At 35.9% G+C, this 27,426-nt stretch overlaps 6 protein-coding genes across 6 annotated transcripts; 1 reads left to right on the plus strand and 5 right to left on the minus strand.

Annotated features, from left to right (window-relative positions):
* Positions 1 to 7,262: 7,262 nt before the first annotated feature.
* LOC125195601 (F-box/FBD/LRR-repeat protein At1g78750-like) lies at positions 7,263 to 7,997 on the minus strand. Its single transcript, XM_048093734.1, has one exon. The coding sequence runs from the start codon at positions 7,995 to 7,997 to the stop codon at positions 7,263 to 7,265; it is 735 nt and encodes a 244-aa protein (XP_047949691.1).
* Positions 7,998 to 10,833: 2,836 nt separating this feature from the next.
* LOC148929732 (F-box/LRR-repeat protein At3g03360-like) lies at positions 10,834 to 12,170 on the minus strand. The gene is made up of 2 exons (XM_089057002.1): positions 11,616 to 12,170; positions 10,834 to 11,439 (listed from the first exon to the last, which is right to left on the minus strand). Exons 1-2 carry the CDS (start codon positions 12,168 to 12,170, stop codon positions 10,834 to 10,836), a joined length of 1,161 nt encoding a protein of 386 aa, XP_088913128.1.
* Positions 12,171 to 15,353: 3,183 nt separating this feature from the next.
* On the minus strand, positions 15,354 to 16,683 carry LOC148929733 (putative F-box/LRR-repeat protein At3g18150). The gene is made up of 2 exons (XM_089057003.1): positions 16,261 to 16,683; positions 15,354 to 15,962 (listed from the first exon to the last, which is right to left on the minus strand). The coding sequence occupies exons 1-2, from the start codon at positions 16,681 to 16,683 to the stop codon at positions 15,354 to 15,356; spliced, it is 1,032 nt and encodes a 343-aa protein (XP_088913129.1).
* A 2,162-nt stretch (positions 16,684 to 18,845) lies between these two features.
* On the minus strand, positions 18,846 to 20,758 carry LOC148929734 (F-box/LRR-repeat protein At3g03360-like). Its single transcript, XM_089057004.1, has 3 exons — positions 19,769 to 20,758; positions 19,262 to 19,456; positions 18,846 to 19,181 (listed from the first exon to the last, which is right to left on the minus strand). Exons 1-3 carry the CDS (start codon positions 20,756 to 20,758, stop codon positions 18,846 to 18,848), a joined length of 1,521 nt encoding a protein of 506 aa, XP_088913130.1.
* A 2,017-nt stretch (positions 20,759 to 22,775) lies between these two features.
* Positions 22,776 to 23,468, minus strand: LOC148929735 (protein NDR1-like). Its single transcript, XM_089057326.1, has one exon. The coding sequence runs from the start codon at positions 23,459 to 23,461 to the stop codon at positions 22,793 to 22,795; it is 669 nt and encodes a 222-aa protein (XP_088913452.1). The 5' UTR covers positions 23,462 to 23,468; the 3' UTR covers positions 22,776 to 22,792.
* Positions 23,469 to 26,645: 3,177 nt separating this feature from the next.
* Positions 26,646 to 27,206, plus strand: LOC125195602 (uncharacterized). The gene has a single exon (XM_048093735.2). It carries the CDS (start codon positions 26,649 to 26,651, stop codon positions 27,204 to 27,206), a length of 558 nt encoding a protein of 185 aa, XP_047949692.1. The 5' UTR covers positions 26,646 to 26,648.
* The last annotated feature ends 220 nt before the right edge of the window (positions 27,207 to 27,426 follow it).

The raw sequence follows: 27,426 nt of genomic DNA on the forward strand, positions 1-27,426 counted from the left end.
TAAATTAGGCATTGGCTGATTGTAATAAGCAATTGAAACCGAAAAAGGCAAGTTTTGTATCTCCGTGTATTGCGGTATCCGGGGAAGATATATGTGGACAGTGTCTCCAGTGATGGACAATCTTGGAACATTACAGAAATCCCAGAAAGTTGCCATTTCACATGGCTGAGTTTCAGCGTTACGTTCTTCCACTGAAAGGATGGGTTGATTCGTGCTATCTCTGTGTGACGGACGTATGCACATGTAGTTTGAAGAAGGCGAAAACTTCTACACGAGGGACTTCTTTTACTGAATTACCAGACTCAATCCTCGAACATATCTTCCTCTAAAAGATGCTATTCAAACCGTCCTTCTTCAAAGATTTGGCGACCTGTGGCATGGGATCCGAGTTCTTGACTTGAATAGCTATTAACACCGCAAATATGATGGACCTTCATGACAACTCAACACTAGATAGAGTAAGCCTCAGGTTCCTCTTTCGTCCCACTTACACGAGAGAGGAGCCACCAGATCCTGATTAAGCTAATATTGTGGAATGGTAGGCGCTTACGTCAGCTGAAATCGAGAAGCTAATTCGTTATGCCATGAGCAGAAAAGTGAAAGTTTTGGATCTTGACTTAAATGGGGACGAGTTTGTGGAGTCCTGGGATGCCTACAATCCCCTGGTGTCTTGAGAAGTGACGACTTAACATATCTTAAGCTGGTTGCTTTCGATATGACATCTTGCAATGAGATAGATTTGAAGTCATTAAAAGCCTTAGTTCTCCATAATGTTTCACTAAGTGATGAAGTAATGGAATCCATTCTCCTTCATTGCCTAATCCTTGAAGATCTCAACACTTAGTGAAAGTTCATTGAGAAATAAGACTTTTAGTGACCCCAAATCTATAACTTTGCATGATGTCATGTCGAAAGCAATCCGCTTAAGACATGTCAAGTGATCAGTTCTCAAGACATCAGGGAGGCGGTAGTGGTTCCGGGGATCCACAATCTTGTCTCCGTTTAAGTCAAGATCCAACACTTTCACTTTCCTGCTTATAGCACTACAAATCAGCTTCTCGATTTCAAGTGATGTACACATCTCCCACTCCACTTTTTCTTCAACTCCATCCAACAATTCTCTTGTGTAGATGAGAACACGGCAGAACTTGAGGCTTAGTTTGTCTAGTGTGGAGTTGTCATGAAGATCCAAAACACAAAAAATTACATCCACGAATTTATCATTAACATTGTCAAGTCTTTTTTCAGGGTCTTCACAGTTGTGCAGCTATCGAAGTCAAGAACTCGGATGCCACGCCAAAGGTTACCAAATCTTCAAACGAGGACCCTGAATAGTCTTTTAGGGGAAGAAAGGATAAAATATGCTTGAAAATTGGATCCGGTAAATCATAGAAGAAGTCCCTGCCAAGCTTAGAAGCCTTCGTCTCCCTAAACTGCCATCGCAGATACTGCCATCACAAAGAGATACTGCGACTCAACAAAGGCTGCCATGATTTCTAAGCCCAGTAGAACAATCAAACAAGATCAAACACAAAGCTATAGCAATTAATCCATCATCAACAAAAATTTATCAACAAATACACTGAAAAAATCAACCTAAAATACAAACCTAAAAGTCAAATTTGTGTTTTATCCATTCTAAGCATTATTTTTCTAGCTAGTGTAACATCTCTAAATATGTTGCAAAATTGCAAACCAGCCATGAAAAGATTAAAAGATAAAAAAATTTATGCATCTAAAAGGCTTGTAATAATGAAAGGAGGCAAAAAAACAGTTTCCATATGTCCCATAAAAGCAAACCATAATAAATTCATATTCCTATTTCAAAATGAAAAACTAAAATCAGTGATCTCAAAAATCATAATTTGGGTTTTACTACACTATACAAATACATAAGTCACAGTAAATCAAAAGCTTTTGCAACATATAAACTAACTTACTAAGAATCTATGTTTATTTTCCTATGGAATGAACATTTACACCTTTGAAAACTTCTCCAAGTTTTTCACACCATCACACAAAGTAAACCTACAAATAATGGAATTTTCTCAACATAAACAAATACTAAAATCCACATTGAAATAACTATGAAATTGAAAATCTAACCATAATTTCACCTATAAATCAGATCAGTGTTTAATCTAATGAGGATTCTGTAGAATCTACTCCAAATGAGGTATTCACCGTCCATAAATAAACGATCACATCTATAATTGCCTATTTTTTCGGAAATAGACAAAAAAATACAAATTTCTGTGAATTGGAGCACACTTGCGTTAACATGAATATTCTATCATCAAATAGGATGTATTTATCTAATAGTTAGGGGTTTCGTATTGACTCTATAATAAAGAGCTAATTAATTATGTTAATTAGCATTAATTATAAATAAGGAGAAAATAACCGATGAATTCATTATACTATCAAGTCTTCTTTAATTATAATAACTCCCACATTAATTAATGATTTGTAACTGGCACAATTAAAACTAGTATTAACGCCTGTGCTATGCACATGACATAAAATTTTCAAATAATGAATATAGAATATAATGAATATATATTTGTTAGTAAAAATCAAAGAGTAGAAATAGATAGTTGGAATAAATAATAATAAACTCAATGAATGTGATCAACAAAACATAAATATTCATATATAGGACCAAATATAAAATAAAATTAGTAAGTTCAAACAAACAAAATATGATTCAAGATATAATTAAATATTTACTATACAATAATTTTAATTAAATGAACATAATAATTAAAAAAATTTAAATATTTATTTCTCAAGTTTTTTTTTCCTTTTATATAAATACATTAATAAAAATAGGCCCAAAAAAATTTATGCACCCAAAAGATAATAGACTGCAGCCCAAATTAAATAAAAAAAACAGCCCAAAGATGAATTAAATTAAAATTTCAAATAAAACAGTCCAAATAGATTAAAAGAATGGCCCAAGTGTAAATTAAATAAGAGCCCAGAAACAATAAAAGTGACCCAAACGTTTAACTGTAATTAATACCAAAACCCAATCTAACTAATCTGTAAAACATCTTCCAACTACAGATTTAAGGTTATTATACGTAACTAGTTCAACCTACGCGTGATGCGCGAATGACGATCTTTGATATATATCGATTTTAGTAAGGTTATTATACAGTACAATCTTTATTTATAGTGTAAGAGCAGGTCTTGTGAAGAACATTGATGTTGTGTTATGTTCCTGCGAAAGAGCATAAAATTGAAAATCAATAAAAGTGGATCTGAATATTCTCTAGAGAAAGAGTATGAATATGGATATTATATTTTGACAAAGGGAATATATAGATACTGCATACTACTATTAATATATGAGCAAACCTAAGCCTACTATTAAGAATAAAATGAAATTAATTTATTCAAATCACATTAGTAAATACTTCAAATACTAACGTGGATTATAATTCAATGCATGTATTAATTAGTAAATTAAAAATAATATTATAAAAAATTTAGTTTTACATAATTAATTAACAAAAATATTGAGTCATATTAATAGTCATTTATAATATTCTAAATAACTAATATCAAAATAATAAAAAACGTAAACGTAGAACCTATATAGATATATACACATGCTAAAAATTATTACTAAAATTTAGTCAGTCAACAATAAATACACACCATCCACGAAGATGATTTTTTATTCTACAGATTGTAAAGATATGACAGTTTTTTCTTCTACAGAATACTATTCTGGTTTGAAGGCAATTGTGTGGATGATACTCTTCTCAATGATGCCAAATAATTTCCTATGTGAATAAACTACCTATAAAAATGAAGAATAATTGTACAATTAAATTGTTAGTATACGATATGATATCATTCTTTTGTTGTAGATAGGATCCAAAAGAAAAAAGTAACACGATAAGAAGCAAAAATAAATTAAATAATCAAACTAAAAACATAAAACAACAGGAAAGGAAACTAACCTGTTATGTTCATGAATTCATCTGCAATAAATGACAAAGAAAAAAAAGTAGATGAACAATAAACAGAAAGATAGTTTAGACTTTAGAGAGAAGAAAATTAAGCAAATCTTTCAACAATAAACAGATAAATGGTTTAAAAAGAGGAAAGATGAGCAAATCTTTTGTGAACATATACCAAAAAAAGAAATCATTAGATCAACAATAAATAGAAAGATATTTTAGAGAAGAAAGCTAACCTCTTATGGCAATAAATTGACCTGCAATATCTGCAAAAACAAAAACATTCAGCATAAGCAATAAAACACCGAAGATTTAGAGAGGAGAAAAGAAACTAACCACCCATTAACTCCCTATTAATCTATACATCTATAAAAGCCGAGTTTTGGCGTTCTTTTAAAATATTTATAAGTTTTGTCCTTATTTTAAAATATTTACAAATCATGGGATTAATTTGAATACTACATATCGAACCTATACTCCATAAGTTACGGTGGGAGTGTTTCTTATATTCAAATTCAACCATGGAATTGTAACTAGCATATACGTTCTAATTACTACCATTTATTACCATTACAACACTAATTATCATTATCATATTTATTACCATTACCATTACAATTATTCAATATTGGGATTAAAGAATGAGTGCAATTTACCACCACCACCCAATTAATTTGTTTGAATCATATCTATGAATTAATGGTCTATAATTAATTTATAATGTAGCACTGGCAGTTATAAACTATAACTGATAAAAAATCTGTTAATCCAAATAATTTTTATTAATGGATTATAATTTGAAAGGTCTTCATTTGTTATTAATTTAGTTTATCACAAATAATATTGGCTTAAAGTCACAAAGAATATGAAAAGGTACCCATTTTCTATAAATTTGGCTTGTAGAAGAATATTTTGCGAAAATAAAAACACAAAGATATTGAGTTCCACCAAGCTGAAAAGCTTGAAGAATTGAAGAAAATTCATTCATGCTAGGGGCAACTTCAACAATGCTTCAACTCATTTTAGGATTGAATAGCTCCTCAATCATTCTACAAAGGATATCATGTTTTCTTTTCTTTTTTTATGCTATTTTGTACAATATCTACAATCTGTTGTGTTGAACTATAACATCCCAAATATATATTTTTTTTCAAATTTCATTTACACTATTACTTCTTTGTTTGTTGAATAAAAAAAGGGAGAGATGTCACTGTTTGAACTGACCAATGAACAAAGCTTCTGTAGGAAGATGTTTGTCGTCCGAAAAGAAGATGATACATGAATATTTGACGAAGAAGATGAGAATGATAGCTATCTTTGCTAGGTTAACATGTATTATGTGAAAGTTGGAAGATATTATTGTCCCCTAATATTTTATTTGTATATAAAATATTTCATTAGATTTATATACTCTTGGTATATACTCCTAAATTTTTTTAGTCTCACTTATTTTATTTATTCACAATATCAAATTGATAGTACAAAAACATTCTAACTCGCGCATAGCGCGTGGGTTAACACTAGTTTTAAATAACTTCCCACTAACTTCGAATAACAATTTAATAAAAAAAAGTAGTTTTTATTTAAATAATACTACCTCTGTCCCTGAAAATTTGATACATATTACCATTTTGGTCCGTCCCTGAAAATTTGATACACTTCACTTTTACCATTTTTGGTAGTGGACCCCATATTCCACTAACTCATTCCTACTCACATTTTATTATAAAACTAATACTTTAAAAGTAGGACCCACATCCCACCAACTTTTTCAACTCACTTTCCATTACATTTCTTAAAACCCGTGTCGGGTCAAAGTGTAGCAAATTTTGGGGGACGGAGGTAGTAATATTTATTTTAAAAAAATATTCCCTAAATACTCCAAAAATTCCCCTTTTATATATTTATATATTACTTTTCATTAAATATATGTAAATTTGATTATTCAATTTAATGATTTTATATACCATACACTTTTAGGACAAAAACCTGGTCAAACTAAGATCATGATATAAAAGGTGTATGATATTAATAGCACCGTAATGCAATTCAAAAAAATGTTTTCCACTTTAAGATTCAAATGCACATTAACAATACTTATTGGTCCCTCTCAAAGATTGATTGGCAGAGACCACGAGTTTCTGCAACGATGTGGCGTGCTTCAGCAGGAACCCGACCGTCTAGATGACATAGGGGTCGTCTACGTACCCACACACTGTTATGATCTCGAGACGGGACAGTGTCGCTTCCTGGGAATCCCAAAAGTTTTCTCCACCAACCAAGTGTTTAATCCACCCGGGCACTTCCCTCTGCAAGATCATACCTCGTAAATTAGGCGCTGTCGATGGTAATAACCGTAGAAAGGAAAGGGCAAATTTCGGTACCTTGAATCTATCATGGTAGCCAGGGTAGATGTAAATGGACAGTGTCTTTAGAGATGGAGAGTTTTTGAAAACTTCAGAAAGCCCCGCGAAGTGCCATTTCGTTAGGCTGAGTTTCCGCGTTAAGTTCTCCCACTGAAAGGACGGGCGAGGACGAGAGCCAGGCACGGTTGCGTTCCACATGCACATCATATGCACAAAGTGAATTAAAGATCATAAACTGCAGCATAAATGAATATTTGCCTCATACAAGTCTAGCATTATACTACCTCCGTCCCCCAAAATTTGCTACACTTTGACCCGACACGGGTTCTAAGAAATGTAATGAAAAGTGAGTTGAAAAAGTTGGTGGGACGTGGGTCCTACTTTTAAAGTACTAGTTTTATAATAAAATGTGAGTATGAATAAGTTAGTGGAATATGGGGTCCACGACCAAATATGGTAAAAGTGAAGTGTATCAAATTTTCAGGGACGGACCGAAATGGTAATATGTATCAAATTTTCAGGGACAGAGGTAGTATCATTTTTTCCAGTCGAAACGGGGAGAAATTTGACAGGACACTTAACATACAAAGCAACATCAAAAGCGCTTCATCAACACAACACACAACCAGGCAATAAAACAGTGACAGAAAGCTCGTAAAAGCAAACCTACCGTAATACTCCATGTGCACAGGCTGAAAGTCTTGCACTTGGCAAATTGTTTTATAAGGAACAGAAATTTACTGCATTGTTTCTTTAGACTCAGACGTAAGCGACAAATGCAAACGGAAGCGTCAACTACAGATGAGGCATTCATCAACCCAATGCGTTTTACTGAGCCGGATAAGTGTAACGACAACACATAAGGGCTAAAGACAATGGCAGGACTGCTATTCCTGTCTAAGGCAATCTGCAGCTTCTTAAGTTACGGGTTTTTGCATTTAACCACTTCAAAGCAATGACAACGAGCAAGGGAGAGATCTTGAAGGACGGGGCAATGAAGGAGAATGGCTTCCATTACACCATAGCTTAGTGAAACATTACTCAGCACTAAGGTTTTTAGTGACTTCAAATCTATAACATTACAAGATGTCATGTCGAAAGCAGCCAGCTTAACATACGTTAAGTCATCACTTCTCAAGACATCAGGGAGCTTGTAAAGCTCCCATCGCTCCACAGGCTCGTCCCCGTTTAAATCAAGATCCAAAACTTTCACTTTCCTACTCATAGCATAGCGAATCAGCTTCTCGATTTCAGCTGATGCACGCGCCTCCCATTCCACAAAATCAGCTAGATCAGGCTCTTGTGGCTCTTCTCTCGTATAAGTGAGACGAAAGCAGAACCCGAGACTTACTCTATCGAGTGTAGAGTTGTCATGGAGGTCTAAAACACGGCGGATTACATTTGTAAATATCTCATTAAAGTGATCCGTGTTGTGGTCAGGCCCATCATTGTAATGGTAGTAACAACTATTGAAGTCAAGAACTCGGATCCCATGCCACTGGTCACCAAATCTTCGAAGAAGGGCCGTTTTAATAGCATCTTTCAAAGGAAGAAAGGACAGGATATGTTCGAGGATTGGGTTTGGTAATTCACTAAAGAAGTCCCTGCGACACTTGGAAGCCTTCGCCTTCTGTGAACTACCATTGTGTACGTCCATCACACCGAATATCAACCAAGATTGCCTGATTCCTAAGGCCAGTAGAAAAATCAACACACATTAGAACTAAAATAAGTGAGCTCAAATCGGAGTAAATCAAAAGCTTTTGCAACATACTAAAAGCTCTAAACACTAAACCCTGATGAATTCTTACACCTATCAAAACTTCTCTAAATAACAGAGTTTTCACAACACAAACAAATTAAAACAAATCTGTAAATAATGAGGGCAAACATAAGTAACAAAACTACATCAACAAAATACAAAGAAAAGTTTTCAAAAACCACATGAAATTAACTACAAAACTGTAAATGTATCCTTAAACTTGACCTAAAAATCCAATCTGAAAATCCACATGGATTCGGTAGTATTTGAACCAAAATAAGGAATTCACGTCCAGAAATAATCGATCACATATATACGAAAATAAATGAAAAATAGAAATTTCTGTGAATCTAGCTAGGCAAGTACAAATTAAAAGGATTAAGGAAAGAATCTTACAATAGAAATGTAGATTGGAAGCAAAAGATGCTTTCGTCGACTGAGCTGAATAAGAAAGAAGCTTCAGTGCTAAACCCTCCGTTGAGAAATGTCTGAAAAAGATATATATAGAAACTAAATGCGAATTTAATTTAGCATTCGAATCTTCATTTTTGCAAATATAGTAGTACCATGTATTTATGGTTTATGTGTATAAAATCTATAATGATCTGTAAATAATTATTACTCCATTAATGATGATTAGAATGTATTAAATGTAATACTTTAAATTGTGATACAATTAATCCCTTCTAGCGATCTGGTGGGATCTGTAACACCTTCCAGCAATCCTGCCCTCTCCACCCCCCCCCCCAAATCCGCCATAGCTTGGTTTATGTGTATAAAATCTATAATGATCTGTAAATAATTATTACTCCATTAATGATGATTAGAATGTAATAAATGTAATACTTTAAATTGTGATACAATTAATCCCTTCTAGCGATCTGGTGGGATCTGTAACACCTTCCAGCAATCCTGCCCTCTCCCCCCCCCCCAATCCGCCATAGCTTGGTTTATGTGTATAAAATCTATAATGATCTGTAAATAATTATTACTCCATTAATGATGATTAGAATGTATTAAATGTAATACTTTAAATTGTGATACAATTAATCCCTTCTAGCGATCTGGTGGGATCTGTAACACCTTCCAGCAATCCTGCCCTCTCCCCCCCCCAAATCCGCCATAGCTTGGTTTATGTGTATAAAATCTATAATGATCTGTAAATAATTATTACTCCATTAATGATGATTAGAATGTATTAAATGTAATACTTTAAATTGTGATACAATTAATCCCTTCTAGCGATCTGGTGGGATCTGTAATACCAATCCTGCCCTCCCCCCCCCCCCCTAAATCTGCCATAGCTTGAAATTGGAATCGTAAATTCGCATAATAGGTAATGAAAAGTGTCATAAACAAAAGCAAAGTTTTATTTGTACAAACACGCGCCTCCCATTCCACAATATCAGCTAAATCAGGCTCTTGTGGCTCTTCTCTCGTATGAGTGAGACGGAAGCAAAACCTGAGACATACTCTATCTAGTGTAGAGTTGTCATGAAGGTCCAATACACGAAAAATCACATTAGTAAATTTCTCATTGAATACCATCTTTTAGAAGAACAACTATTAAAGTCCCATGCCAAATATGTTCGTTACCATCTTTTAGAAGAAGATCCGATAAAATATGTTCGAGAATTGGGTCTGGCAATTCGCTAAAGAAGTCCATGCGATGCTTAGAATCTTCCGTCATGTACTTCCATCACACTGCCCAGTAGAAAAATCAAAACACGATTATAATCCTGTTTTAATATGAAATCACCTCAATTTTATAATAAAACTAAAATTATAAAATTTTAATAATTGAAAAAAAATCCTCTGTACACACATTGCACATGCGCGCACAAACACTGCACACACACGCACAGATGCTTTCATCAACTGAGCTGAATAAGAAAGAAGTTGTACTGATAAACCCCCCTCTACTAAGTAAATGTCTGAAAAGATAAATATAGTAAATAAATGCAAAATTTATTTTAGCAATCGAATCTTTCTTTTCGGGAATATAGTAGTACCATACATTTATGGTTTATGTATGAAAAATCTATTATGATCTGTAAATAACTATTACACCATTAATGATGATTATCATTTATATAATTTAATAGTATGTAGTAATTTAAAGAGTGAAACAATCAAATTTGAATTCTTGACCAGAGTAGGATATCTACAAATATTAATCAAATTTGTAGGTCAATATGTTTTTATTTTAAAACAAATATTATTCATTTGGGAAATGCAATTAATAGAGAGCCAAGCGCGGTTACGTTCCGCATGCACATAATCTGCACAAAGCGAATTAATGATCATAAACTGCAGCAGAAATGATCATTTTCCTCATACAAGTCTAGCATTAGTATATCGTTTTTCCCAGTTGAAACGGAGAGACAAATGAGACAGGATAGCATACGAAGCAACATCTAAAGCGCTTCATCAACACAATCTCGACATATATGAGATGATAGTTTGCTGAACTGAAATGGGAATGACACCAACACAACACACAACCAGACAATGAAACAGTGACAGAAAGCTCGTAAAATAAAACGTACCATGATAATTAATACGTAACGGAATGTGTCACAATACTTTCATTGCACCCTCCCACCAATGATTGAGATTAAAAAGGAAAATGCAAATAATAGGTAACAGAAAGCAAACCCTTCATACTCATCAACAAACAACAACAAGATCATCATCTGCATGAAATTTGTTTTCAAAACAGAAACAGTTTTCAGCAGAAACATATGATTGCTTTTCGGGAGGCTCTTGGCAACGAACCAAGCTTCTCCTCGAGCTCTTGCAGCTGCACAGCCAGGTATTGGGGGCTGTTGCCGTTATCCTCCCCAACGTACCAATACTCATTGGTCCCTCTCAAAGATTGATTGGCAGAGACCACGAGTTTCTGCAACGATGTGGCGTGCTTCAGCAGGAACCCGACTGTCTTGATGGCATAGGGGTCGTCTACGTGCCCACACACTGTTATGGTCTCGAGACGGGGCAGTGTCGCTTCCTGGGAATCCCAAAAGTTTTCTCCACCAAAGTGATATTTAATCCACCTTGGCACTGTCCTCTGCAAATTACCGTGTAAATGAGGCGCTGTCAATGGTAATAAACCGTAGAAAGAAAAGGGCGAATTCGGTACTGGAATTATATCATGGTGGCCAGGGTAGATGTAAATGGACAGTATCTTTAGAGATGGAGAGTTCTTGAAAAGATCAGAAAGCCCCATTAGTTGCCATTTCGTTAGGTCGAGTTTCAGCGTTAAGTTCTCCCACTGAGAGGATGGGCGATGGGGCAGGCGAAAGCCTGGCATGGTTAAGTTCCACGCACACATCACCTGCACAAAGTGAAAGCTCGGGTTAACACAGCACACAGTCAGGCAATGAAACAGTTACAGAAAGCTCGTAAAATAAAACGCACCATAATACTCCATGTGCACAGGCTGAAAGTCTTGCACTTGGAAAATGAGTTCATAAGCAAGAAAAAACTACTACTTTGCATATTTAGACTCACAAGTAAGTGACAAATGCAAATGGAAGCGTCAACTGCAGACGAGGCATTCATCAACGACATGTCTTTTACTAATCCTGATAAGTGCAATGACAACACATAAGGACAGTAGATACGGACTGGACTATCTTCCATATCTAAGGAAAGCAGAAGCTTCTTAAGCTTCGGGTTTTTGCATTTAACCACTTCAAAGCCAAAACAAAGAGCAAGGGTGAGATCTTCAAGGATGGGGCAATGAAGGAGAATAGCTTCCATTACACTATCACTAAGTTCAACATTTTTGAGCACTAAGGTTTTTAGCGACTTCAAATCTATTCCATTGTAAGATGTCATATCGAAAGCAACCAGCTTAAGATACGTCAAGTCATCACTTCTCAAAACATCATCAGGGAGACTGTAGGCATCCCAAGAATCCACAAACTCATCCCCGTTTAAGTCAAGATCTAAAACTTTGACTTTTCTGCTCATAGCATAGCGAATCAGCTTCTCGATTTCAGATGATGTACGCGCCTCCCATTCCACAATAGCTGAATCAGGATCTTGTGGCTCCTCTCTCATTTAATTGAGATGAAAGCAGAACCTGAGCCTTACTCTATCTAGTGTAGAGCTGTCATGAAGGTCCAAAACACGGCGAATTACATTCGTAAATTTCTCATTAAAGTGATCCGGGTCGTGGTTAGGCCCATGGTAATCACAACTAATCAAGTCAAGAACTCGGATTCCATGCCACAGATCACCAAATCTTCGAAGAAGCATAGTTTGAATTGCATCTTTAAGAGGAAGAAAGGATAGGATATGTTCGAGGATTGAGTATGGTAATTCACTAAAGAAGTCCATGCGACACTTAGAAGGCGAAAGTCTTCGCTTTTGTGAACTACCATTTCGTACGTCCATCACACCGAATATCAACAGAGATTGTCTGATTCCTAAGGCCAGTACAAAAATAAGCTCACATTAGAACTAAAATCAGTGAGCTCAAAAAGCTCATAAATCTCAGTAAATCAAAAGCTCAAAACTTCTCCTTGTTTTTCACACAGGAACAAACCTACAAATAATAGATTTTTCTCAACATACACAAATAAAAACAAATCTGCAAATGACGAGGGCAAATATAAGTAACAAAACCAACAAAATACAAATAAAATTGAAGTTTTCAAAATCCACATGGAAATAACTTATAAACTGAAAATCTATCCATGAATTTCACCTAAAAATCCAATCAATATAATCGAATCAGGAATATGTAGTATTTGAGCCAAATAAGGAATTCACAGTTCATAAATAAACGAGCACATATATACGTAAATAGACGAAAAAAAGAAATTTCTGTGAATTCGGCAAGCACATTTGAAAAGGAATAAGCAAAGAATTTTACAATAGAAATGGAGATTAAGAGCAACAGATGCTTTGGTCAACTGAGCTGAATAAGAAAGAAGTTGTACTGCTAAACCCTCCACTGAGTAAATGTCTGAAAAGATAAAGATAGTAATTAAATGGGAAATTTATTTTAGCAATCGAATCTTGATTTTTGCAAATATAGTAGTACCATATATTTAATACTTACTACACAGAATACACACACTGCCACACACCAGCGCACACACACTGCACACACCAGCACACACATACGAGCTCATATGCGCGCGTACACACACACACCACATATATACACATACACTCACATCAACACACAATGCACGCACACACACTCATTTACGTGTATAGTAGTACAAAATAATATGATCCAAAATATTTGGCTAAAATATTTTGAATAAATAATTTTTTTGATAGAATCAATATATTAAATATTTATATTTCATTCCTATATTATTTGTAGTTAACAAAAATTAGAAATTAAATCAATCCAGGAAAAACAATTCCATATTCCCTTTGTATTCCTTGAGATTTCCAAGCACAAGAATGGATCCATTCCATTCCTATCTAAATTCCATTCCATCTCTTACACCTTTTAAAACATCGCCATGTTTTGAAAACAAATAGAGTAGTAATAGAATTTTCTCAAAATAAAAAAAATAAAAACAAATCTGCAAATAATGCGGGCAAATATAAGTAACAAAACTACATCAACAAAATACAAATAGAAGTGAAATCGCCAAATTAAATCTACATGGAAACAACTTATAAACTGAAAATCTATCCATATATTTCACCTAAAAATCCGATCAGAATAATCGAATGAGGAATCTGTAGTGTTTGAACCAAATAAGGCATTCACTGTCCATAAATAAAAATATAAACGAAAAATAGAAACATCGATCTGTGAATTCCAGCAAGCATAAATTAACAGGATTAAGCAAAGGAATTTTACAATGAAAATGAAGATCGAAAGCGATTGAGCTGAACAACAAAGATGCAGAAATGCTGAGCCCTAAACAGTGTTATCCCGCCAGCGATTAAATGTTTGAAAAGATATACAGTATATATGAATTTATTATTGCAATGGAATCTTTTTTTTTTTTCGAAATTTATTTTAGCATTGGAGTAACATATATTTATTGTTTATGTATGTAAAATTTATAATGATATGTAAATATTTATTGCTCCATTAATTAAGATTAGAATTTAAGAAATATAGTACTTTAAAGTGGCGGATCTAGACCCGGAAAATGACGGGGCGAAATTTAATTTTTAAATATTAAATATTTAATTTGACATTATTTTTAATAATAAAATAAATAATATTATATTATATTAATATTTAAGTAGCACTAGCTTCGTTAATAAAATATTGACATGCATTAGCTTGCAAATATGTATTATTCATTTAAAAATATAAAATTATTTTAAATATTATATACTACATTCAGAATCATCGTAAATATTATATACAAAGTGATATAAGTAGAGCAATAAATATTTAGATTTCAAAAATATTTAAATGTTTATTTTGTTACATAGAGAATAATTAAGATGCATGAATTACAAATTATAAGTACTTTAGGACTAAAAAACAATAACACAAGATTAAAAATGATTTTAACTAAAGAATAAATATAACAACATAATATATGCAAATTAGTAAAAGTTTAGATTTTATAAAGTATTTAAAGGTATTATTTTGATGATAAGAAAGAAATATGAATTGATAAACTAAAAAAAAGTAATAAATGAAAAAAGTATGCTCTTGTTGAGGGTTGACCTTAGGCCTCCTATGTAAAAATCAACACACAAACCATTAGACTACTCTACCTTATATGTCATTTATTGAAAAAAATATTTCTACACACCACGGAGGGGGCGGATATGCTATTTTCGGCTCGATTCAAGAGAAAACTTAGGCTTTCCGAACAGCCTCGCCCCTAGATCCGAAACACAATTAAATTTTAATTCTTAACCAGAGTAGGATGTCTACAAATATTTATCTTATCTGATTAATAGGTAACTAAAAGAGTCATGTACGAAAACAAAACCCTAATCTCTTGCATCATAACAAATACTCCCTCCGTCCCAGATAATTCGTCTCAGTTTTCCATTTCGGTCCGTCCCACATAATTTGTCCCACTTCACTTTTACCATTTTTGGTAGTGGACCCCATATTCCACTAACTCATTCCTACTCATATTTTATTATAAAACTAATATATAAAGGTAGGACCCACATTCCACTAACTTTTTCAACCCACTTTCCATTACAATTCTTAAAATCCGTGCCCGGTCAAAGTGACCCGAATTATCCGGGACGGAGGGAGTACTACTGATTTACAATATATGTGTACAAGTTTCAACAGAAATATATGACTGCTTCACGGGAGGCTCTAGGCAACGAACCAAGCTTCCGTGCGAGCTCGTGCAGCTGCCCGTCCGAGTATTGGGGGCTGTCGGCGTCATCCTCCCCAACGTGCCGGTACTTATAGGTCCCTCTCAAGGAATGATTGGCAGAGACCACAAGTTTCTGCAACGAAGTGGCATGCTTCAGCAGAAACCCGACCATCTCGATCACATAGGGGTCGTCTACGTGCCCAAACACCGTGATGGTTTCGAGACATGGCAATGCCGCTTCCTGGGAGTCCCAGAAATTTTCTCCACCAACCAAGTGTTTAATCCACCCTGGCACTTTCCTCTGCAAGATTATACCGTGTAAATTAGGCGCTGTCAATGGTAATAACCATAGAAAGGAAAGGGCGAATTTCGGTACCTTGAATCTATCATGGTAGCCAGGGTAGATGTAAATGGACAGTGTCTCCAGAGATGGAGAGTTTTTGAAAAGTTCAGAAAGCCCTGCGAGGTGCCATTTCGTTAGGCCGAGTTTCAGCGTTAAATTCTCCCACTGAAAGGGTGGGCGAGGGCGAGGACGAGAGCCAGGCACGGTTGCGTTCCACATGCACATCATCTGCACAAAGTGAATTTTAGATCATAAACTGCAAGAAAAATGAATATTTGCATCATACAGATCTAGCATTAGTATATAGTTTTTTCCCGTTGAAATGGAGAAACAAACGAGACGGGATACTAATATACGAAGCAACATCTTCTTGCAATACAAACTCGACAAATGCCAAAAAAGACAGGCTCGGGTTAACTTATATGAGACGAGGCGATAGTTTGTTGAACTAAAACTCGAATGACATCAACACCAAATGCAGATAATCATCGAAACAGTGACAGAAAGCTCGTAAAATCAAACGTACCATAATACTCCATGTGCACAGGCTGAAAGTCTTGCACTTGGCAAACTGTTTTACAAGGAACAAAAATTTGCTGCATTGTTTCTTTAGACTCGAACGTAAGCGACAAATGCAAATGGAAGCATCGACTACAGACGAGGCATTCATCAACCCAATGCGTTTTACTGTGCCGGATAAGTGTAATGACAACACGTAAGGGCAGTAGACAATTGCAGGAATGCTTCTCCTGTCTAAGGCAAGCTGCAACTTCTTAAGTTTCGGGCTATTGCATCTAACCGCTTCAAAGCCATGACAACGAGCGAGGGAGAGATCTTCAAGGACGGGGCAATGAAGGAGAATGGCTTTCATATCTTCATCAGTTAGTGAAACATTATTGAGCACTAAGGTTTTTAGTGACTTCAAATCTATAACGTTACAAGATTTCATGTCGAACGCAGCCAGCTTAAGATACAGTAAGTCATCACTTCTTAAGACATCAGGGAGCTTTACAAGCTCCTAGGGCTCCACAAGCTCGTCCTCGTTCAAATCAAGATCCAATACTTTCACTTTCCTGCTCATAGCACAGCGAATCAAGTTCTCGATTTCAACTGATGCACGCGCCTCCCATTCCACAAAATCAGCTAGATCAGGCTCTTGTGGCTCTTCTCTCGTATAAGTGAGACGAAAGCAGAACCTGAGACTTACTCTGTCTAGTGTAGAGTTGTTATGAAGGTCCAATACACGACGAATGACATTCGTAAATTTCTCATTGAATAAATCACGGCCGTGGTCAGGGTCATCACAGTTGTGGTAAGAACAGCTATTAAAGTCGAGAACTCGGATTCCACGCCACAGCTTACCGAATCTTCGAAGGAGGACAGTTTGAATAGCCTCTTTTAGTGGAAGGTACGATAGGATATGTTCGATGATTGGGTCTGGCAATTCACTAAAGTAGTCCATGCGACGCTTAGAATCATCCGTCTTCGCCTTCTTCGATCTACCATTGTGCACTTCCATCACACCGAGTATCAACAGAGACTGCCCTTATTCCTAAGCCCAATAGAAAAATCAAAACACATTTATAATCCTATTTCAGTATGACATCATCACACTGAACAAAGCACATAAAAATCAGTAAATCAAATAATAGAATTTTTCTCAACATAAAAATAAAAACAAATCTGCAAATAATGCGGGCAAATATAAGCAACAAAATTAAATCAACAAAATCAAATAGAAGTGAAATCGCCAAATTAAATCTACATGGAAATAACTTATAAACCGAAAATCTATCCATAAATTTCACCTAAAAATCCGATCAGTATAATCGAATGAGGAATTTGAACCAAATAAAATAATTCACTGTCCATAAATAAACGATCACATTTATACAAAAATAAACGAAAATAGAAACATCTGTGAATTCCAGCGAGCATAAATTAACATGATTTTTACAATAAAAATGTAGATTGAAGAGCAACAGTTGCTTACGGCGATTGAGCTGAACAGCATGTAATGGTGAACCCTAAACAATGTTTGATTAAATATTTGAAAAGATAAATAAAATTAAATGCCAAATTTTTTTAGCAAAGGAATCCTTTTTTGTAAACTTTATAATGATATGTAAATAATGATTACACCATTAATCATGATTAGAATATAATAAATGTAGTACTACAACTTTAGATAGTGAAACACAATCAAATTTGAATTCTTGACTAGAGTAGTAGAATGTCTACAAATATTAATCATAATTTACTATTATAGGTCAATGTATTTGCCATAGCTTGAAATTGGAATGATAAATTGAATAATAGATAACGGAAAGTGTCATAAACAAAAGCAAAACTGTAATATCAAAAGCATAATATATTAGTCAATTTGCTATTTGTATTAAAATGGGAAATGCAAATAATAGGTTACTAAAAGTGTCATAACCAAAAGTGAAATCCTAATCTCATACATCATGTTTGGCAAGTATTAAAAACAATATATCCGTACAAACGGGGTGGTCATCGTAATTTTTGTCTTAATTTTAAATTACATTAAGCCCTTATAGCGATCCGATGGGATCTATTACACCCTCCCGCAGTCCCGCCCCTCAAAATCCGCCATAGCTATAAATTGGAATGGTAAATTCGCATAATTAATAGGGAACAGAATGTGTCATAAACAAAAATCTCATACATCATGTTTGGCAAGTATTGAAAACAATACATCCGTACAAACGGGGTGGTCATAGTATTTTTCAACTTAATTTTAAATTACAATTAAGCCCTTCTAGCGATCCGATGGGATCTATTACACCCTCAGTCCCGCCCCCCAAAATCCGCCATAGCTTTAAATTGGAATGGTAAATTCGAATAATTAATAGGGAACAGAATGTGTCATAAACAAAAGCATTGTAAACAACACCAAAACCCTAATCCCATTTCCCGCGCGAAGCTGCTGAGACGGACCAACAAACATTCATTGTTGATACCCTAGTTACCTACATACAAATCAAAATTAATATGAAATGCACACATCTACAAACAACAAGATCATCATCTGCACAAAAATGGAAAAATGTAGAAAACTTGTCAAAATAAGTAAATTTTTGACAACTTTTAACAGAAATATATAATTGCTTTTCGGGAGGCTCTGGGCAATGAACCAAGCTTCTCCGCGAGCTCTTGAAGCTGCACAGCCGAGTATTGGGGGCTGTCAGCGTCCTCCCCAACGTTCCAGTATTTCTCTGTCCCTCTCAAAGATTGATTGGCGGACACCACGAGTTTCAGCAACGACGTGGCATGCTTCAGCAGGAACCCGACCATCTTGATCACATACGGGTCGTCTACATGCCCAAACACCGCGATGGTCTCGAGACACGGAAGTGTTGCTTCCTGGTAGTCCCAGAAGTTTTCTCCGCGCAATTGATATTTAATCCACCATGGCAATACCCTCTGCAAGATTATACATTACCGCGTAAATGAGGCATTGTCGATGGTAATAAACCGTAGAAAGGAAAGGGCGAATTCGGTACCTCAAATGTGTCATGGTAGCCAGGGTAGATGTGAATGGAGAGTGTTTCCAGAGATGGAGAGTTTTTGAAAAGTTCAGCAAGCCCCGCGAGGTGCCATTTCGTTAGGCCGAGTTTCAGCGTTAATTTCTCCCACTGAAAGGATGGGCGAGGGGGATGGCGAGAGCCTGGCACGGTTATGTTCCACGCACACATCATCTGCACAAAGTGAAATATCATGAATATTTGCCTCATACTCCCTCTGTCCGCAATTTAAAGAATCATTTATTTTTTTCCACTTATAAAATTAATACTAAAAATCAGACACGTAGTCAAACAATTTCATTAAACTCATGCCGAGTCAAAATAGCTCTTTAAATAGTGCAAGTCTTGCATTATATCTAAAGCGCTTCATCAAAACAAATCGACATAAGACCAAAAAAGACAAGCTCGGGTTAACATATATAGTTCGTAAAATCAAACGTGCAATACAATGAAACAATGACTAAAAGCTCGTAAAATCAAACGTACCATAATACTCCATGTGCACAAGCTGAAAGTCTTGCACTTGGCAAATGAGTTCATAAGCAAGAAAAAACTACCACTTTGCTTCTTTAGACTCAAAAGTAAGTGACAAATGCAAATGGAAGCGTCGACTGCCGACGAGGCATTCATCAACGACATTTGTTCTGCTGAGCCGGATAAGTCGAAGGACAACACATAAGGACAGTAGATATCAACAATATTGTTTTTCATGTCTAAGGAAAGCATAAGCTTCTTAAGTTTCGGGTTTTCACATTTAACCACTTCAAAGCCAAAACAAAGAGCAAGGGTGAGATCTTCAAGTGCGGGGCAATGAAGGAGAATGGCTTCCATTACTTCATCACTTAGTGCAACATTATGGAGAACTAGGGCTTTTAATGACGTCAAACCTATCCCATTGCAGGATGTCATATCGAAGGCAACCAGCTTAAGATATGTTATGTCGTCACTTCTCAAGACATCAGCAGGGAGACTGTAGGCATCCCAGGACTCCACAAACTCGTCCCCATTTAAGTCAAGTTCCAAAACTTTGACTTTCCTACTAATAGCATAGCGAATCAGCCTCTCAATTTCAGCTGATGTACGCTCCTCCCACTCCACAATATGATCTGAATCAGGATCTTGTGGCTCCTCTCTCGTGTAAGTGAGACGAAAGCAGAACCTGAGGCTTACTCTATCTAGTGTAGAGCTGTCATGCAGGTCCAAAACACGGCGGATTACATTTGTAAATATCTCATTAAAGTGATCCGTGTCGTGGTCAGGCCCATCATTATAATGGTAGTAACAGCTATTGAAGTCAAGAACTCTGATCCCGCGCCACAGGTCACCAAATCTTCGAAGAAAGGCTGTTTTAATAGCATCTTTCAAAGGAAGAAAGGACAGGATATGTTCGAGGATTGGGTCTGGTAATTCACTAAAGAAGTCCCTGCGACACTTGGAAGCCTTCGCCTTCTGTGAGCTACCATTGCGTACGTCCATCACACCGAATATCAACAGAGACTGCCTGATTCCTAAGGCCAGTAGAAAAATCAACACAAATTAGAGCTAATATCAGTGAGCTCAAAAAGCACATAAATCTCAGTATATCAAAAGCTTTTGCAACATACTAAACCCTAATGAATGCTTACACCTTTCAAAACTTCTCCAAGTTTTTCACATCAGGTATAAACCTTCAAATAATAGAATTTTCTTAGCACAAATAACCAAAAACAAATCTGTAAATAATGAGGGCAAACATCAGTAACAAAACTACATCAACAAAATACAAATAAAATTGAAGTTTTCAAAAACCACATGGAATTAACTACAAAACTGAAAATGTATACTTAAACTTCACCTAAAAATCCAATCTGAAATTCCACATTGATTCGAACCAAAATAAGGAATTCACATTCCACAAGTTATCGATCACATATATACGGAAATAAACAAAAAAAAAATAGAAATTTCTGTGAATCTAGCTTGGCAAGCACAAATTAAAAGGATTAAGGAAATAATCTTACAATAGAAATGGAGATTGGAAGCAAAAGATGCTTTCGCTGAATAAGAAAGGAGCTTCGGTGCTAAACCTTCCGTTGAGAAATGTCTGAAAAGATACATAGAGAAATTAAATGCGAAATTTAATTTACCAATGGAATCTTTCATTTTTGCGAAGCGAATATAGTAGTACCATGTATTTTTATGGTCTATGTGTATAAAATCTGTAATATCTGTAAATAATTATTACTCCTTTAATGATTTTTAGAATGTAATAAATGTAATACTTTAAATTGTGATACAATTAAATTTGAATTCTTGACCTGAGTAGGATGTCTAAAATTATTCATCATAATTTACTATTGTAGGTCAATATATTTTTAATATATAGGTTAATGTATTTTTTAATTTACGACAAATATTATTTATAAAAAGATGCAATTAATAGGTAATGAAAAGAGTCATATACCAAACTAAAATCCTAATTTCTTGCGTCATATTTGACAAATACTGGAAAACAATATATATGTACAATCGGGGTGGTCCTGATGCATTTTGCTTAATCCTAATGAGCAATTAATTTCTACTAACAATCCCGTGATATTTGACGCATTCTCTCACCCCTAAATCCGCCACGGCACGAAACAAAAATGGAAAGTGCACATAATATAACTGAAAGCGTCATAACCAAAAGCGGAACCCTATACATCAGGTTTGGCAAGTATTGAAAATAAATATATCCGTACAAACAGGGTGGTCAGAGTATATTTTACTTAATTTAAAATTACAATAAAGCCCTTCTAGCGATATGGTGGGATCTGCAACACCTTCCGGCAGTCTCGCCCCTCTAAATCCGCCACAGCTTAAAGTCGGAATCGTAAATTCGAATAATAGGTAATGAAAAGTATAAACAAAAACAAAGTCATAAGGTTGAAAAACACTACATTTGTACAAACAAGCGTTCATGGTGTTTATCGACTCGTCCCTAAAGAACAATGAAGCCTTTCAGTTGGTCATGTTGCTTTTCGCCTTAATCTTAATGAAATATTAATCCCTCTGAGCAATCCCGCGTGATTTAACGCATCCTCTCACCTCTTAAATCCGCTAGCTTGAACCTAAAATGGAAAATGCAAATAATATTGGTAACTATAAGTGTCATAACCAAAAGCGAAACCCTGATGTCATGCATCATGTTTGGCTAGTATTGAAAAATAATATATCTGTACAAACAGGGTGGGTATAGTATTTTTCGACTTAATTTAAACTACAATTAAGCCCTTCTAGCGATCGGGTGGGATCTGTAACGCCTTCCAGCGGACCCGCCCCTCTAAATCCACCATAGCGTGAAATTGGAATGATAAATTCGAATAATAGGTTACGAAAAGTTTCATAAACAAAAGTAAAACCGTAATATTGAGAAACAATATATTTGTACAAATAGGCGTTTACAGTGTTTATCGACTCGACCCTAAAGAACGATTAAGCCATTCGGACGGTCAGATGGGGTCCGCCGCACCTGACCACCAATACTTAAAATTAAAATGGAAAATGCAAATAATAGGTAACGGAAAGCGTCATAAACAACACCATAACACTAATCCCACTCCCCGAAGCAGCTGAGTCACTCAGCTTACGCATCCTGACATCATCTCCCCCAACTTTAAAACCCGTGCCATCCACAACCACGTCAGCCAGAATCCTCACCTTCTTCTCCTTGGAATACCAAAACAACACCTTAAACCTCGGCTGCGCCGCCAGCTCCACCCGGAACCCCACCGTGCCGCCCGCCGAGACAGTCCCGACCGCGTCCCCCCACGGCAGGCCGCGCGTCTCCACCACGTCGCGGCGGTGGTCCGTGGCCATCACGCCCTGGTCAAAGCCGGGGACGGTGTAGTTGGCCACGGCCTTGCGGCCATAGAAAAAGGCGAGGGCGACGTCGCCGTACGATATGCTGCGGATCTGAAGGTTGTTCTCGAGGCCGAGGACGAAGAAGAGGAAGGGGTTGGTGGTGGTGGAGTTGGTGGTGTTTTGCGGCGGCGGCGGCGCGGCGTTCGAGATGTCGAGCGCTGGGACGTAGAGCTGTTCGAGGTAGCAGGAGGGCCCGGGGAGGTGGACGGTTTGCTGAACGAGGAAAGTGACTACGCCAAGTATCGTCACTAAGCCTCCACCTGCTAGAAAGGTGAAGACCCCACTGTCTCCAGCCATGTGAGAGATTATTTGTCAGAGGTAGAGATAGGTAATTAGGAATTGAAGTCTGTAATTTATTGTACCAAACAAATGAAGTTTATTTGATGTGATATATTAATACGTGATACTCCCTCCGTCCCCGATTAGCAGTCACACTTTGACTGAGGACGAGTTTTAAGACATGTAAAGAAAACTTGGTTGAAAAAGTTAATAGAATGTGGGACCCATTTTTTATATTGGTTTTATAATAAAATGTGAGTGGATTGAGTAAGTGGAATGTGGGACCTACTTACTATTTATGGTAAAAATGAAGTGTGACTCTTAATTGGGAACGGATCAAAATGGAAAAGTGTGACTTTTAATCGGGGACGGAGGGAGTATATCCAATCAATTATAATTGTATAAAATGTTATACTCCCTCCGTCCCACATAATTTTACCCAGTATTTCATTTTAGTCCGTCTCATATAATTTTACCCATTTCACCTTTACCATTTTTGGTATTGGACCTCATATTCCACTAACTCATTCCTACTCACATTTTATTATAAAACCAATACTTTAAAAGTATGACTCACATCCAACTGACTTTTTCAATTCACTTTCTATTATATTTCTTAAAACCCGCGCCAAGTTAAACTGTGTAAAATTATGTGGGACGGAGGGAGTAATACGTAGGTAGTACATAATAGTAATTTTTTGCATTACACTTTGTGCAACTCTGTCCGTCCGGAATGAACTGTGCTGCCCCGCGAGCAAAAGATATAAAATATATGTAATTTGTTACATAGTACTATAGTAGTAGTATGAATAGCCATTTAAGATAGGAAGTATAACATAAAATATTAAAATGGGTTACTCTGTCTATTTTATCTCTTATTCAATGTTCACCATGAAGATGATTGGTAATAAACCGAGAGTTTAATGCAAAATTAATAGTAAAAAAATATAAAAGAGATGTATAGAAAAGATAATTCGATTATTATTAAAGAAGAATAAAGTTTATTTTATTATAAAAAAATGAAAAAGAGAAGGCCATTCATATTTTTGACGAAATGGAGCAACAACTGTTAATTTGGTTTTAAATTCGTTAATTAAGGGAAATTTTTACTTTGAGCCAAAGTTTTTACAACTATTTTTATCTTTACAATATGAAGATGACTTTTTTTTAATAATTAAATGGGTCTTTTCAATATGAGTTTCTATCCAGATATAAAAACAATAACTAGTTTTAACTATTGCATTATGCTTACACAATTTACACGAAATTTCGTTGCGCTGTTCCACAAAACTTCACCTATGTTTGGGCCAATTAATAAAACATTTATGTCATTTTCTCCATAGGCATTTTCCAAAGACATCTAAAGAATAAGCAACAACTAAGGTAAAACTTTCTTAACTAAATCCAACGCTAGAGTTGAGGTTGTTACTTAGATATTAGTGACAATATCACTACATATTTTCCACCAAATTTACAGCACCATTTCTCTGATGTTGATGGGAATATATATGCCGAAAAAAATCCAAGAACCTCGACACTCTGCTTGGAAAGTAGTCGCTAAGTACACCATTTCTTCGACGTTTCTGACTACCCTTTTCATGCTCGTTGTGCTCGGATATTTCCAAGGACTGTACATTACGTGTTCGGTAAAACCCGATCAATGTACAACGTTCTTATAGTTATCATATTCATACCTTGAGTGTGATTAATAGGACATGTAAGTTTAAAATAAATAAATTTTTAGTTAAAATTAACATGTTCCAATTGAGAAATAATATTTTTATTGCGAATTAATAAATTAGGCGTTTGAATAATTAGATAGGAAGCTATACTTGAATTTTTGTTTCATGTTATCATTTGTACTACAATTTATTTTATTTAAGATGTGGATTTTAGGATAAGAAACAAACGGACGGCGGAGATGGAATTTATTATTTGCTTTCACACTATTTTTTTTCAATAAGCTGTCACACTATTTTTTTTTGCTTAAGCTGTCACACCATTTCCAAGAGTACATTGTAATAACAATTTTATCACATCGTCATAAATAATGTTGTTGTTTGATACCAATTAATTTAGTAGTACTATAGTTTATATTGATGCTTGCATGACCGTATGGCTTTAATATATTTTTAAAATTTTGCAACAAAACATTAAACAAGGATCAAATTATTGTTTAAATGATCTAGATCCGCTTGTCTTTAATTTGGGAAGCAAAATCATCAATAACATCACCGTCAAGTTTTTCCAATTCTTTATTTCAATGCATAAAACTATACATTTTATCAATAGAAAGTAGAAACATTATGAAAATAAACTTCTGAAGTGTACCAATCGACTTTATTTGTTATGAACTTATGGTAAACATATTAGTAGTATTGTCAATTCAAAAAGCAAAACCCAACAACCTCAATGTCAAACTCACGGCACGTTGAATCTAATTAAAGTATTAAACCAAATTTTACTCGATCAATACACTTTCACCGAGTCTATAAAATCGCAAAATTTTATACTCCTTCATTCCTATAATAAGTGTCTTATTTTACCATTTTGAATCGTCTCACAATAAAAGTCATATTTCACTCTTATTATAAATGGTAAGTAGACCCCACATTACACCAATTATTCCACTCACATTTTGTTAAAAAAACTACTCCCTCCGTCTCACAATAAGAGTCACACTTTGTCATGTTAGTCCGTCCTACAATAAGAGTCACACTTCATTTTCATCATAAATAGTAAGTAGGTCTCACATTTCACTACCTCACTTCCTTCACATTTTATTATAAAATCAATATAAAAAAGTGAGACTCATATTTCACTAACTTTTCAAACCAACTATTCTTAACATTTCTTAAAACTCGTGCCCACAATAAGAGTGACTCCTATTGTGGGACGGAGGGAGTAATATATACAAGTGGATCTCATATTCCACTAACTTATTCAGCCCACTTTTCTTTACATTTCTTAAAACTTGTGCCATAACTAAATAAGACTTCTGTTTCGGGACTGACGGTATAAAACTAATATATACAAGTGGGATCCATAGTTCCCTAACTTATTCAACTCACTTTTCTTTTCATTTATCAAAATCTGTGTCCTCACTAAATGTGACTCCTACCGTGGGACGGAGAAAGTATATATAAACACTCACCCCACCACAGTTTACACAAGTTAAACATAAACTCCTACACAAAAAAGATCAATGAGTGACGGCGGCACCGCAGGCTGCTGCTGCTGCTGCTGCATCTGGACATGCCTCATCGTCCTAGTCCTCCCCATCACCCTAATCTCCCTCAGCCTGAAAACCCACAACCCGAGAATCTCCGTCGAGGACCTCTACATCCCGGCGATCAACACGGCGGTGCCCTCCAACGCCACGCGCCTCAACACCTTCGTCTTCATCGACCTCCGCCTCGAGAACCGGATGCCCCTCAACGGCCTCCGCTACCAGGCGGTCAACCTCACCCTCTCCTACGGCGGCGCCGCGGTGGCGGAGGGCGCCGTGGCCGGGTTCTACCAGGGGATGATGAAGACGGCGAGGAAGACCGCGGTGCTGCAGACGCGGGGGATGCCGTGGGATGAGGCGTTCGACAGGATAGCGAGGGGGCTGACGGTGGACGTCGCGGTGGAGGTGGCGATGGCGGTGAAGCTGCGGCGGTGCGGGGCGTATATGAAGAGGAAGGTGGTGGTGGCAGCCGGGGTTGTGAGCGTGGATGGGTCGGGGGAGGAGGTGGATGAGAAGGTTGTTAGATTGAAATAATCCGTCCCTTAAAACTATGAATTATTTAGATTTTCTCGTATATTCTAAATTAGAAAGTACGAGACAGACTAAATAATTCATATTTAAGGTTGTGAGATTGAATTGAGTGTGTTTTTTGTGTAAAGAAATAAAGATTTTGGAATTTGGAGTAGTGAAATTTGGCTATTTTTGATGTGTCTATTGTAGATACGTAAATTGTGTAATACTATGGACTAAAATC

This window comes from Salvia hispanica, chromosome 4 (genome assembly GCF_029641045.1).
Source record: "Salvia hispanica isolate PSC_SH4W2 chromosome 4, Shi_PSC_v1, whole genome shotgun sequence".
NCBI lineage: Eukaryota > Viridiplantae > Streptophyta > Magnoliopsida > Lamiales > Lamiaceae > Salvia > Salvia hispanica.

Excerpts from the sequence above, each read along its gene's own strand:
- LOC125195602 (XM_048093735.2), top strand. The coding sequence starts at position 26,649 with ATGAGTGACGGCGGCACCGCAGGCTGCTGCTGCTGCTGCTGCATCTGG.
- LOC148929732 (XM_089057002.1), bottom strand. The coding sequence starts at position 12,170 with ATGAGAGAGGAGCCACAAGATCCTGATTCAGCTATTGTGGAATGGGAG. Across the intron at positions 11,440-11,615 it reads TTTGCATTTGTCACTTACTT|GTGATGTGTGCGTGGAACTT; the intron begins GTGAGTCTAAAT and ends CACTTTGTGCAG.
- LOC148929735 (XM_089057326.1), bottom strand. The coding sequence starts at position 23,461 with ATGGCTGGAGACAGTGGGGTCTTCACCTTTCTAGCAGGTGGAGGCTTA.
- LOC148929733 (XM_089057003.1), bottom strand. The coding sequence starts at position 16,683 with ATGAAATCTTGTAACGTTATAGATTTGAAGTCACTAAAAACCTTAGTG. Across the intron at positions 15,963-16,260 it reads TGTGCACATGGAGTATTATG|ATGATGTGCATGTGGAACGC; the intron begins GTACGTTTGATT and ends CACTTTGTGCAG.
- LOC125195601 (XM_048093734.1), bottom strand. The coding sequence starts at position 7,997 with ATGGACGTACACAATGGTAGTTCACAGAAGGCGAAGGCTTCCAAGTGT.
- LOC148929734 (XM_089057004.1), bottom strand. The coding sequence starts at position 20,758 with ATGGACGTACGCAATGGTAGCTCACAGAAGGCGAAGGCTTCCAAGTGT. Across the intron at positions 19,457-19,768 it reads TGTGCACATGGAGTATTATG|ATGATGTGTGCGTGGAACAT; the intron begins GTACGTTTGATT and ends CACTTTGTGCAG. Across the intron at positions 19,182-19,261 it reads GCTACCATGACACATTTGAG|AGGGTATTGCCATGGTGGAT; the intron begins GTACCGAATTCG and ends ATAATCTTGCAG.